This window comes from Cydia pomonella, chromosome 22 (assembly GCF_033807575.1).
Source record: "Cydia pomonella isolate Wapato2018A chromosome 22, ilCydPomo1, whole genome shotgun sequence".
NCBI classification, from domain to species: domain Eukaryota; kingdom Metazoa; phylum Arthropoda; class Insecta; order Lepidoptera; family Tortricidae; genus Cydia; species Cydia pomonella.
In genome coordinates, this window is record NC_084724.1 from 5485951 (window position 1) to 5499875 (window position 13925).

At 43.0% G+C, this 13925-nt stretch overlaps 1 protein-coding gene across 2 annotated transcripts in view; it reads right to left on the bottom strand.

Moving 5' to 3' along the window:
* LOC133530203 (NACHT and WD repeat domain-containing protein 2) overlaps positions 1–13925 on the bottom strand; it is a 73950-nt gene that overhangs the window by 11467 nt on the left and 48558 nt on the right. For both annotated transcript variants that reach the window (XM_061868061.1, XM_061868060.1), the window contains 16 exons: positions 12999–13257; positions 12027–12209; positions 11540–11707; positions 10371–10521; positions 9451–9607; positions 8813–8971; positions 7986–8164; positions 7373–7465; positions 6815–6943; positions 6091–6196; positions 5362–5524; positions 2707–2915; positions 2223–2481; positions 1585–1766; positions 551–627; positions 3–210 (listed from right to left, as the gene is read on the bottom strand). In XM_061868061.1, coding sequence (XP_061724045.1) covers positions 3–210; positions 551–627; positions 1585–1766; positions 2223–2481; positions 2707–2915; positions 5362–5524; positions 6091–6196; positions 6815–6943; positions 7373–7465; positions 7986–8164; positions 8813–8971; positions 9451–9607; positions 10371–10521; positions 11540–11707; positions 12027–12147 — 2361 coding nt within the window. In that variant the 5' untranslated portion in view covers positions 12148–12209; positions 12999–13257. The remainder of the gene's footprint in view (positions 1–2; positions 211–550; positions 628–1584; positions 1767–2222; positions 2482–2706; positions 2916–5361; positions 5525–6090; positions 6197–6814; positions 6944–7372; positions 7466–7985; positions 8165–8812; positions 8972–9450; positions 9608–10370; positions 10522–11539; positions 11708–12026; positions 12210–12998; positions 13258–13925) is intronic.

A 13925-nucleotide genomic window follows, 5' to 3' on the forward strand; every position in this document is an offset into this window, starting at 1 on the left:
ACCTCTTTAAGTATCTCAATGTGTTCAGGCAGGGGGTCTATGTGTACTAAAGCGATGTCTTCCAGAAAATGTCCGCAGTCGGTAGCCGCTAGCTTGTCGTGAACCCAGCTCAGTTCGGTGAAATATGGTCTTGTGGCGAATGATTCTGGGTCGTTCTTCGATAAGTGGTAGTGTTGGAACGGCAGCTCATCCAGTTTTCGCGTGTTGTAGCTGAAATAAAGATATTTTTTAGAGTCGAGGGCTAGTATATCGTTTCAGAATGAAGGGAAAACCATACCTGAATGAATTCAGAAACCCTTTTAGTTTCTGAATATTGATATTAATAAGACGCCAATGCCAATTAGGCTCCATTGAGAACAGAAAGGACTATCTTATCCTATGTTCTGACATGATAGCAAAAATAAAACGATAGAAAAAAAATAGAGTGTTATAAGTTTAAAGTCTGCATCTGTGTGTCTGTCTGTAAGCTCACCAACATCGTAACTCTAAGATAGATTTTACATTTTTTAAATTATTCTAATATAGGTAACACTTATGCAACAAGTCGTACCATTCGTCTGAGAATTTGTTTTCTTGCGATATAAGCCGGCCGGCCATCTTCGGATCGTTTTCCGTGTACCAGACACCCTGTAATAAAACAATTTAATGAGGTAAAGCATGTGAATATAGAGAAAACCGGCATATATAACTCATCGCAGGGAAGATCATGACAGGGCAAGAAGTCACGTATATGTAAATGTCCAGTCAGCTGCAGAGAGAGGTGACCAATGTATACAATTAGTCTACATCGGTCAGACACAGTCAGAAAGGAAGAACTTTTTTCATTTTCAAAACCAACAGACAAAAGCGACGAAAGAGTTTGTAGATGTTCTTATTTTATAGACGGTGTTCTCTACTTTAACTTTTTTGGAATATATGGAAAATAAGGAATTGACAGAAAGGGATACGGGGCCGGCAATCCCATTTCATGCAATCCCAGCAATGGGATACGATAGGTTTCAAATACCTAATAAAAGGTGGAATAGTGTGGGCGGACGCAATAATCTACGCAGACCCAGAGTACTCATGGCACGTGAAGTGGACGGACTAAGCCAGCAATATTAAACGAAAATCCATTACAATAAGGTCTTAGCAATAAGATCACCCTCGAAGTCGCAAGATGATATACAAGAAAAATGTCTTTAATATGTGCATCGTTGTATATAATCATCTCCCGGAGGAACTAAAGCTGCTAGAGGGAAACGCCTTTAAGCGCAGTCTTACAAACTGGCTCTTAGAGCGTTGTTTTTACAGCGTAAAGTCGTATCTCGAATATTAACAGTATTCAAATTAGTGATATTTAGTTATATAATTGTATTACTTATGATATGCCTATTATGTAAACTTTTTCAATTATTTTGATTTGACATTTTATATAAATTTAAATTTATTTAATTTAATTTTACTGATTATAAATTTGCACGCTTGCATGCAAGCTAGATACATGAACTGTAAAACTGTATTGTAAAATCCCCATACTGTATCGATGAAAATAAATAATTTCTGATTTCTGAACCACGAAACAGGATGGTATTATGTACATACCTCGTAATAGTCCACCAAAGTTTTTCGTACTTGGTCCTCGCAGTCCTGCAGGTACCTGTCCCGCGCGGCGCCGGCGAGCGCCGCGTCCCGCCAGCGCGCCGCGCCGCGCGCGTCCCAGCGCAGCCACGGCGACAGCAGCGCCGCCAGCTGCGGCCAGAACAGCGACGCGGGGGCCCACGGCACTGGGGAATATTCGTTATAGGTATAATTACTTTACATGAACGGTCTGTAGCAAGCTAATGTGGTTAGATTAATGATTCTGATCTGCGAGTCTTGAAGAAATGGTATACGGAGACACATATTTATTTCTTTCGGAGCAGTTATTTATATCCTAAAATATTAAATTTATCAAAAATGGTTATTGGAGACCATTATTCGACTCTTATTTTAAAAGATCTATCCAACAATACCCCACACTATTGGGTCAACACAAAAAATATCATTTAGTATAGGAGGTACCCTAAAAAAAAGCTTAATTTCCATTTTACCATTCTGTCGCCATGCATGATATATGTATCCATCCTAAATTGCAGCTTTCTAGCACTAACGATCACGGTGCAAAGACGTGAACGGACGGACAGACGGACATGGCGACACTATAAGGAGGACTACGAAACCCTAATCAAAGAGTGACTCACAGTAAGTCTCTTCGCTCCTAAACAGCTCATCATGAGCTAGCATGTCCAATATCTCTGTATCATCCAACCCTCTCCTGGCGGCCGTCAACAGCGCCAAGCACGTCTTAACCCGTTCGGCGCCCAGCGCCGCCTCCGTGGTGATGAGGATCTGCGTCAGTTGACCTTCCAGATCCTCGCAGATGACCAGTTCTGGTGCTGTTTCTGGCTCGGATTGTTCAGTGAAGGTTTCCGCTGATAGGGAGATTTGCCAGGCTAGGATCTGTTGGAAAGAATATTTTATTATACGGGGCTGTACTTTAAATATTTCAACCACGCATGACCGAAAGAAAGAAAAAGTAGACCTTATAAATTTTGCATATAGATAAAACCATTTAGTGACAAGATCGTAATTAAAAAAAAAAAAACGTTTTGATGAATATGAAATTATCTCTAAAAGTAGGTGGAACGAGACAAAAAACTTCATGAACCCACACGGAATATGTACCTTAGCATAAAGCGGTATGGTGCACTTCTGCACAGCCTTCACCGCCGCATCAGGCGGTGAAGCCGCCCCCGTCTTACTGTACGCGGCCGCACACGCCGCCAGCACCGCCCGCGCCTCGTCGGCTCCGACCGGAGGCGCGCGGACGACTTTAGGGCCGTCATCGGAGGACAGCACCGCCATTATTGCAGAGCTTGACGGCTCGTCGGTTTCTAAAAAAAATAGTTAAATAATTATTGAATCTTAAAAGATAAGTATATCCCATCAAAAACAATACTTGTCAAAAAAACCAAGTCTCGCAACTCAGTTGTTCTGCGGTAAAAAGTTGTGAGATCCATGTAATACCAAGTCGGTTATTAATTTATTCAGTCTCTACTTAAGCGACTTTCTGTCTTAATACGTCCAGTCTCTAAGACACCGATCGTGGTCCATAACAATTGAAAATCAATTGTGTCTGGAATCTCCGTACTCGAAGCATTAAGTTGTTACGTAATAATTAACAGCATCTTATAGTGACGCATATCAATATTAAAATTCTTTAATGTTTTATATAAATATATTGAGACTTGGCCATCGCACTAAATAATTGAATTTACATGTGTTTTCAGGCGATTGAATTTACACGTGTTTTCAGGCGATGGCCAAGTCTCAATATATTTATATAAAACATTAAAGAATTTTAATATTGATATGCGTCACTATAAGATGCTGTTAATTATTACGTAACAACTTAATGCTTCGAGTACGGAGATTCCAGACACAATTGATTTTCAATTGTTATGGACCACGATCGGTGTCTTAGAGACTGGACGTATTAAGACAGAAAGTCGCTTAAGTAGAGACTGAATAAATTAATAACCGACTTGGTATTACATGGATCTCACAACTTTTTACCGCAGAACAACTGAGTTGCGAGACTTGGTTTTTTTGACAAGTATTGTTTTTGATGGGATCTCATTTCTTTTTGTATTTTGTAGACAGTTCTACTTTTTTCCTTTTCGGTACCTTCTACTTATTGTATATATGTATATCTACCAGCAACGAATTTTCTTAAAGCCCTCTCTCTGACTTATGAACTTTTTTTCATGACGGGAATACCCATTTTTTGCTCGATTTGGCAGGGGCACTACCATGCGCCTATATTTATATGGGACTAGCTTAAACCCGCGGCTTCGCACGCAATAATAATAACTGCCGTAAAACATAAATAAAACATCGTTACGAATAAAGCCAATATTGAAAAATTTTACTGAAGACTTGGCTGTATGGGCTTAATTTTCTTTGCGGTCTTTTCTAGATTTTTTAGTTTTTCCTTGATTCATACACCAAACACTACTTATATTCCAAATTTGAAGCTTCTAGGTCTGCTAGAAGTGCCTTAGAATTTTGATGATCGGTGAGTCAGTAAGTGACAAAATTAAGAAATTTGACCCGTTATAATTCTTAAAATACTGGTTCAAATTGGATGGAATTTGAAATATACCGTGTCTTTACAATGCCTGCATGGTTACTGAAAATTTCAGTCTTCTAGTTTTATCCACAACGAAGTTACAGGGGGTCGAAAATGGTCTGAATTGCTTCGAGAAAAGGATGGTACGGCCGTGATGCTTTTTTGCTCGACTTGGTGGGGGCACTGCCGTGCCCCCAGATAACTTTTTGTGGAGGTAGCGCCTCAGCGAATGAACAATGGTTTTATATGCATTAACAATCAGTAAATAAAAAAAATCGGACAGACAGACGGACATGACGAATCTATAAGGGTTCCGTTTTTTACCATTTGGCTACATATTCTTAGCTAAAGGGAAGCTTGGTTAACTTTACCTCCCCTCACACCATCACAAAATTTTAAAAAGGGCATAAGACTAATTTCAACTACGAGACTACGACGTTTCAACTTCCTTCTCGTCAGGATTATTAAGACGAACAATATAGTATTTTATGCAACAGTTGTATAAGAAGGGTCAAAAAAGGCGAGTGGCGTGAGTTACAATGTGAGCCGGAGCCGAAGGCGTAGGCGAACATTGTAAAGGAATACGCCACGAGAATTTTTTGACCTACTTATACAACGTTGCATACAATATTTTTCCTACGAGTCAACAAAAATAAATCTTAATTTAGGTAAACAAATTATAGCAAAAGTATATAGCCAAGACGCGCGAGCATACCTTGTTACGCGCCCGGCCCGCCCCGGGCCGCGGCCGGCCGGTCGGCGACACCTCCTCGTAACTCATGAGGCCCTGGTACTTGCTACTTGCTAAATTAATTTTTTGGACAGTTTTTTCTCAATTTTGGCCACCGTAGCCTACGGAGACTAACAAGCAACGCTAAGCGGTCTTCGTAGTCTATGGGTGTTGCTATATTACGGGTGTCACATGCGTGTTTCTGACTTATGAAGTAATTATTTTTACTATGCAACCAAATGAATATTTTGTAAGTTGGCAGCAATGCACTTAGTTTAAAACTGTATTCGTTTTGGTTTTGTTAGGTTGGTAGCCATTAATCGCAGTAACATTATAGCTTATAAAAGCACAAGAGCTTTTATGAGGAATAGACAATATAGACTTTTCTTGAAATCTTTTATGTATGTTCTTATATTCGTGTTAATGAATGCATAAATGACAGATAACAGTCGAGGAGTAGGAAAAAGATTTTAGTTACCTTCAGTGACTGTAACAATCATTTTTACGTTGCCTGGTAACCGTGAAGGTAGCCAACGCGCGCCACGCAGCGCGTCTGCGCCAACTACTAGGAGTAACGTTGGGCGGGCGCGCCCCAATGCGCCGAGAAGTTTTGGTAACGCCGCTGACAATGATGCCACGTCCTGTAAACACATCAATATCATCATGTATGAACTTTTTTGTGTTGTTGCAACAATCTTTTTGTCACTATTTAGTTTCATTGTAGTGGAAGACTTATAGTTCACTGCTGATTTTCCTTGATCAGTCAATCAATTGAGGTTGGTTCACCATTGATTGGCTCACCAACTGATTCCCGTGTCAAATTCATCGGATCAGGTCGAGGTGAGCCCGTGCTCACTGCCTCTTCGTCAAATTGGGGCCCTCTCTTAGGCCAGAAGCTCGTGGCATTTTATAGTTAGGTACGCCACTGGTCAGGTGGCTATTAAGTGGTGGATTACCTACGCTTCAGTTGGTGGTGAGCAAATATGTAGAATATATGAAACTGTATAAAAAGTTGAATGCCCTTTGAGTCTAGTATATTTCGCACCGACTCAAAATGTTTAAGCTAAATGAGGATAACTGCACCAAGTCGAACGTGCCAAACATGCCAAATCCAAGGAAAGGTAAAAGACGGACTACAAACTTTTGTTTGGTTCCTGACAGTTAGAACTATATAGAATCTGAGGATTTTTAACCTCACTGTACTCACATTTCTGCCGCGATATGGCGTTCCAGCGTGCAGCACATGACACTGGTCCACAATGGATTTGAGCAACTGGTGTGAGCTACTCGACTGCGGAGTCAGCCCCACGAATCTGTAACAAACAAGCATTTGGTTATAAACTCTATTGCTTAGATAACAAGGGTGATGGCTGGTAGCTACTGCTAAAAAGTTGGAGGTCTACTACCTCCAACTTTTTAGCAGTAGCTACCAACCTGCACATCGGCGTAGTTGAGGCTAGTGTTACGTAGAAATAAACATAAAAAAGTTGGTATTCCTGCCGTATTTGCGTTACGGTTATAAGATTAGCTTAGACGGGGTACGAAACAATTGAAACAAGTGGACTGGAGAGGGAGCACTTTAGAAAGGGTTTATGACTTGATGATAACAGCGAGCTCCTCTTGCCATGTAGATGCCAATCTCGCCGCTCTTGCCACTAAAGTAGCCTTGCGGCAAGCATTATTGCCGCAGCCGGCGCTCCCTATTAATGCCAGTGGAACTGTTTGACACGCGGTCTTGTCTGTCTTACCCCTAGAGTGTTTTAATAACGATGGTGTAATAGATACTATATACCTACCTGATGATAACAGCGAGGTCCTGCCGCACCCGGCGCCCCCTATCAATGCCAGTGGGATCTCACAGTCTGGGACATTTAGTCTTGTCTGTCTTACCCCTAGTGTGTTTTTGTAGAGTATAAATAGTAAAAAAATACCTGATAATGACAGCAAGGTCCTGTTGCCAAGTAGGTGCCAATGTTGCCGCTCGGGCTACCAAAGTAGCCTTGCCACAGCCGGCGCCCCCTATTAATGCCAGTGGGACTTGACTGTCGCCGGTCACGTATCTGGAACGACAATTATGGTTTAAAAGGTTGTCAGTTGCCAGCGGCCTTAAGCTTGAGGATGCTCCTGCATTCACTGTCGTTTTCTTTTGTTTTCTTTATTATAGACTTATAAAGAAGATCCAGAAGTACTTGTAACTTCTGAATTAATTTAATAACTTTAATTTAATGTCCACAAAACAAAATGATAATTCTAGTTTAACAAATTTTGCCATTAGCTCCATTTTAAACTGAGAGAATTCAGCAATTAATTGATATCAAGCCGATTTCATAAAATCGCGTATTGAATGCAATAAACAACATAGTACTTTTATTAAATATTAATTTGAATGTTGGCTATCGGTAGCCCTTCAAAAGAGCAGGTTTTGCGAAGGGCAGGAGGGGGTATAGATAAAGTTGAAACCCATTAAATACCTTATATGAAATACTTACGTCTTGAGTTCGTTAAGGGTGATCTCTCGGTTGGAGGTGCTCTGAGCCGACTTTTGGCAGAATGTGAGGTGTTCATTCAACTCGTCGAACAAGCTGGAAGAAAAAACACCGTTCAGAATCTAAAGACAAACTTAAGAATTAAATATTCGTTAGAAGGTCTTGAATCGGTATGAAATTAATAATTTCTTCCTTTTTTTGTAAAAAAAAAAACATATTCTATACAAGTTCTTATCGCTGACTGTACTTTACTTACTACGAGTTATTTTTTTTGTTTTAGTTTCTATAGCCACTTTCGGTCTCCATCATCATACCAGTTTAGCGATTTTTGTAGAGTTTTAATACTTGACTGTCGCTAGTGCCCATTTTTACCATTATTGTACAATGTACGATTGCATCTGTTCTATTTCACTCGAAAGCTACCTTATTATTGACACCTGTCCCAAAGGATGATGTGTATATTTCATTGTGTGTTAGTGGTGCTTGTAACCGACACTGAGTTGTACTTGTACTGAATCTACCTGCCAACGAATTTACCTAGTCTGCAGTTGCAACGAGTCCAGCCGCTCGCCGAGCGCGGACGGAACTCTTTCAGTGTATTCTATCTCGCTCTAACCTGGTCGGTATCCCATTACAGCCGGCAGGCGCTTCGCTCTCGCCTATAAGCGTATCGAGCAACGCATCAAGCCGCTCGCCTAGGGCTGAACGGACACCCTCAGTGTATTCGTCTTCGCCACCGGGGGCAGAGCGCCCGCGGACCGAAGCTCGTATTATGTTGCGCTCGCTTAGATGAAGCTGCAAAACAGAATTCTGGTCAAATCATAGGTTTGAAATACAAAATGCGGGTAAGTATGTTGTACCAGGTACACAGGTGTAATGATTTACGTGAAACGTGTCATGGTCAGCCATTGCAAAGGTTAAAGGTCGAGCTCGGCGTAGAGCCGAAGGAAGAAGAATAGTGCAAGTGTATGCTCGAAAGCCGTGCTCCGCGTAGGACCGAAGGCCCGGAGCGTCTAACTGGTGTGCGCTTTCCCAACTTCCCCAAGTTTCGTAATTGCCATGGTCGAAGGCCGAGCTCCGTGTAGGGCCGAAGGGGTGAAGCGTCCGGGAGGGGTGCACCTGTACGTGACTCCGAAGGCTTAGTTTTGGCAGGTTAGTGTTAAAACACAGGCCCAAAGCCTGGAGTGTCCGAAAGGTACAGTACACGCTTTTCGCCACAAGCGCGTAAGCTCTAGGGGGCTCATTATATGCTTCTTAAAATCCTTCAACCTTCAATGAAGGTGGTTGAACAAATTAATAAAACAGTGTTAAATTAAAGCCATGTTCAAGCAGTGTTTGTCTTTGACTCTCGTTCCTTGTGCCCTCTCTCACATACTAAACATGGGGCAGTCGCTAGGGTGTAAACTTACCTGTTTATTACTGTGTGCCTCTTCGAGGTCATACCTTTAAATCCTTCTGTAGATTATGCAATCGGCGCGTCAGCTCCTGGTGGTGCGCGGCGTCCGGCGCGTCGGGCTCGGCGGCGGCGGCGGCGCCGGCGCGGCACACCCACACGCAGCGCCGAGCCGCCTCCACGCTCATTAGAACTGTGTGCTGGACTTCCTGAAATTATTGAATAAGTTATTATCGGAGCGAAAATGGTAAGTCTTAAAGAGGTATAAAAACATTTTTCTACAATCGTGAGACTTATAATTATGACGTACCTCGCATCTTAGGTAAGGCATAAGTCAATAAATCGGAGCTGCTTTGATGGAAAATTTCTACTATATTTGTTATGGTAAAATCCAAAACGAGAACCTTGCGTTTTCCTTTTCTCTTCTGTATTAGGTACGTATTTACTCCTATTACCGAAGATGGCTGTGCTATGCGAACGATCACGTTTAGTACCTTAGCCATTAAGCGATGTCTCTACCGGTGCCTCCTCATTGTCAACGGTACTTGTGGTAGGTACTACTGTTCTATTTGTCAGGTATTGGTCACACGCCTCTTGAGGTAAAGTCCGAACCAACACTTTGAAGGCCTTGACAGCATTGACATCTCTACTGTATATGGTACCAACTTTGAATTATTGTCTATAGTACCTGTTCTACTACAGTTGTGAGATACGCGTCGCACGCTTCCTGAGGCAGGGTTCGGACCAATACGTTGAGTGCCTTCGCCATCTCGCGACGCCAGCGCGCCGGCGCGCCACGAACGAGACGGTAGCATGGCGGCGTCCTGCTCTCGTCTAGGCTGTACCTATGTTGATAAAAATAATGTAAAGACAAGCATTGATTCATTGATTTAATTCATTAAACTTATTGGTGTTAGATGTCCATATAATTCACCAAACGAAAGCGGAAGTCTTAGTTTCAGCTTGGGGAAAAATTATTTCCCTATATCTGAACGACTGTCCGTCTGTCCGATTTTTCTTCATTATTAATAAGTCACATTTTTTTACATTTGTAAGCAGGTTCGATAATTCAAAAGGTTTTGTTGTCAATTTAGTTTTTTACTTCATTTCAAAATGGCGTATAGGTTCGAGTACGAGTCTAAAAGGCTGAGATCCGCGTAGGGCCGAAGGCCCGAAGTGTTCAGTATGTTTATAGTTCACAGAAATATTCCTACCATTTGTTAACTAGGTTCTTGTCGGCCTCTTCTTAAGCGGCGTCCAATGCCGCCTCGAAGTCGGCGCACTCCTGCGTGTGGGACAAGAGCGGCATGCCCAGGCCCGAGTTGAACAACACTAGTACATTCAGTAGCTATGTTTGTACCATTTATTGAGCGGTGTCTTTTCGGCCTCACCTTGAAGTCGGTGCACTCTAGCGTGTGAGGCTGGAGCGGCGTGCCCAGGCCAGAGTTAAACAACACTAGTACATTCAGTAGCTATGTTTGTACCATTTATTGAGCGGTGTCTTGTCGGCCTCACCTTGAAGTCGGTGCACTCTAGCGTCTGAGGCTGGAGCGGCGTGCCCAGGCCAGAGTTGAACAACACTAGTACAGTCAATAGGTATGTTTGTACCATTTGTTGAGCAGCGTCTTGTCGGCCTCGTCCTGAGCCGCGTCCAACGCCGCCTTGAAGTCGGCGCACTCCAGCGTGTGAGGCAGGAGCGGCGTCCCCAGACCAGAGTTGAGGAACAACACTGGGACTACTGCTCCGAGCTCTGACTGACCTGGAAGCAGGATCAAATTTTACAAGTAGAATTATGGGACAGCCTTAAAGCAAATGTGTTTTAGAGATATTACACGCGTGTGCCCATAAGGGGTAGAATATGCGTAGGTACTCGTAATGTGATTTATTTAAAAACATCTTTAGACGTCTGACAACATATATAATTGTTATTATTTCCCTCTATACTTGAAGAGGGCGATGACAACGTTCCACAGTAAAATAACAATGGAAAGTATGACTATGATCCCGCGGATAAACAACATTATATGACGATTTTAATTTGTCAGGACCAATGGGAGTCCATCTGCTACCACGGTTTCCCTCGATTTTGCCTTTGTATACTTACATTACACAGCACGAAGAAGCGATGGTCTCTCTTGTTGCTCTAACGGTGACCGCAAGAGTAGGTCTATAGTAAGTAGAGAGGAGCCAATAGAGAAGTACTCTCTTCAGGTGGGTGTTATGCCTGGAGACCGAAGTCCGCTGAGAGTTGGTCGGAAGTTGTATATATAACTGACATTTGGAACTCCGTAAACGTGATGTAGATTTCTACCAAATTGCGTTCTAGATTAACGCCATCTGTTACATCATTGTGGCACGACGTCGACAGTGACAGAGGAGACGCCACAGGTCTGCTACGTGGATCCTTGCTTTTTTTTATCCTCTATAGCTGAAGGTCGTATCAATTATGAGAATTTCCAGATGAATTTCTATGGTACTATTCTCACCGATCCGCTGAAGTCGGGCCGCGCCGGAGCGCATTTTATATATTTTATACCGTATGACCGCGTTTGGCGGGCAGAAGCGATGGAATCCGTCCGGAGCCGTCCGCGCCCGCTAGGAGCCGACTGGCTTGCGGCCATACAAATGTGAAATGCGCTCCGAGTCCACTCGTTCGGTGGAAGTGGGAGTTCTCAATTATGACCATTTTGAACAGACCAACGAGCAGGCGATTTAACACGATAGTTTCCTCAACTGTCCTTTTAAAAGTCCCTCAATTGTCTTTGAAGTACACTTACGTGCAAGTTCAGCTATACACAGCACGGGGAAGCGATGGTCCCTCTGTTGTTCTAGCGGTGACCGCCAGTGCAGATCTGCTACGTGGATCCTCCAGCCGCGGCGGCGCGCGCGCACTCGTAACCGAGCTGCCGCGCCGCATTGCAGTGCGCCTTTTTCCGCACAACAGTCTATGAGAGAGATAATACGATTGAAAATTGAAAAAGAAATCTATAGGGATTAAAGGAAAATACAGCTCGGCCGAGGCCTTTGGTAATGTAAGTATTGGCAACAATGGCAATCACTTAAGCGAGATGTTAAATTTATTTCTCAAATGTCCTCATAGATGTCGCTGTTAGTTACACACAAACTAGCTAACGATAGTGTTTCATAAAGGGTGTATAAGCGCGTCAATATTGACGCAGCTTGGCAACTTTGAATCATGTGAACCTCCGAACCAGGTACAGTGATTTACGGTTATGATGGCTATGAATATTAGGTTCAGTTTACCTTGTGAATCCGCCGCACACACATATATGAGCATGGCTTTCTTCCGCCGCGTTCTCTGCTGTGGTCTGCCAAGTAGTTGTGCTCTATGGTCCTCGGGCAGAGACGCCACGCCGCTCGGCATGGGGGGGCCTTCGGCATCGCGGGGGGAGGCGCACGTCACTGGAGAAGATAGGGAGATGGAGTCTGTAATGTAATGTTTGTTATTAGAATATCGCCTAGTACCCATAGTACAAGTTTTGCTTAGTAACTGGCGAAGAGAATTTGAAATAGAAGTGGATTGTCAAAGAAAATTTTGTAGCCATAGTAAATACTTCAAATTTGGTCCGGAACTACTACGTAAAGGAATTTCGTACAGCCTTACACACCTAGGCCTGTAAAGCAACCTTCTTTTGTTGGTTAACGTTTTAAAAATTGTGACACGGCGTCTTGAATTGGTTGAATGCCAAACCATCAAATACTCGTAGTAGTAGTTTCGTAATTTGTTTATAGCTGTGTAAACCTACGAATATAAAGTTGAGGCAAAGGCGATACTTTGGTCATATAATTATCAATAATGAAGATTTCTACTTTTCGACGGCGAACCAGGAACAGATTTCCATGACCAATCGCCTCCCGGGCGATAACTTGTATAGTGGTTAACGACTATGTATGGCGAACCCTCGTCGACGTCAGCTGCCGCTCCGTTGGTGGGTTGAGGAATGGCAACCACCAAAGCACAGTATAGCAGACCGAGTGTGGTCCCTTCAGCTGCGACCGATGCGCGGGCGCTGGCTCGAGTAACTGCAACGGCGCGGGTTGGTCTTCTCTCTCCTTCACCGAGTGTTCGACAAGGACAACGTACCAGACACACTAGAGCCGACTGGGCGTGGTCCCTGAAGCTGCGGCCGGTGCGCGGGCGCTGGCTCGAGTAACTGCGTCGGCGCGGGTTGGTCATCCCTTTCCTTCACCGAGTGTTCGACAAGGACAACGTACCAGACACACTAGAGCCGACCGGGCGTGGTCCCTTCAGCTGCGGCCGGTGCGCGGGCGCTGGCTCGAGTAACTGCGTCGGCGCGGGTTGGTCTTCCCTCTCCTTCACCGAGTGTTCGACAAGGACAACGTACCAGACACACTAGAGCCGACCGGGCGTGGTCCCTTCAGCTGCGGCCGGTGCGCGGGCGCTGGCTCGAGTAACTGTGTCGGCGGTGGTTGGTCTTCCCTCTCTTTCGCTCGCGCGCGGTAGGACGGTGACCTGAAATAACAATAAAAATGTTGAAACATTTATTACTTAGACGTTCTTCAGAGTACTCTGCTTATTGCATATAACAAGAATATAACAAGAATTTTCGAGGCCTAAAAGGTTTATGTAAATTTCGCCAAAAAAAGTTTCTTTATTTGATTTTTTTTTTTTTTTTGTGTATTGTTAACCTAAAAATCAAATTTTATTAGTAAACTTGTCACTTAAAAAAACTTTTTTTATTTTTTCGTAAAACCAAGTTTATGCACTTGGTCACTTTTTTTACATCTATCCATAAAGTTATTTAGACTACGCCCCTTTATGGCATCATCTCCATAATATACTGTTTAAATCTTTCGGGTTATATTACATGCATTACATTTACACAGATGATAACGATTTTACAAAAAAAAGAACTTATTATGGTACTATAATTTCACAGTGACATTTCAAACATTCGTCCGCCATATTGTCATTTTTGACAGGTTAGACCAGGTTCGAAGGCACACATCCATCCGGCAATCAGCTACGATTGAATTTTTTTAATATTTTAAACGGCTATTAAATTAATGAAAGGCATAAACAAAAATACTAAATCTTAAAAGTCAATATTTTAAAAGTAAACTCATTTATATCCTATGCCCATGGGCATGAAATTAAAAAAAAACTTACCACCCGTAGGC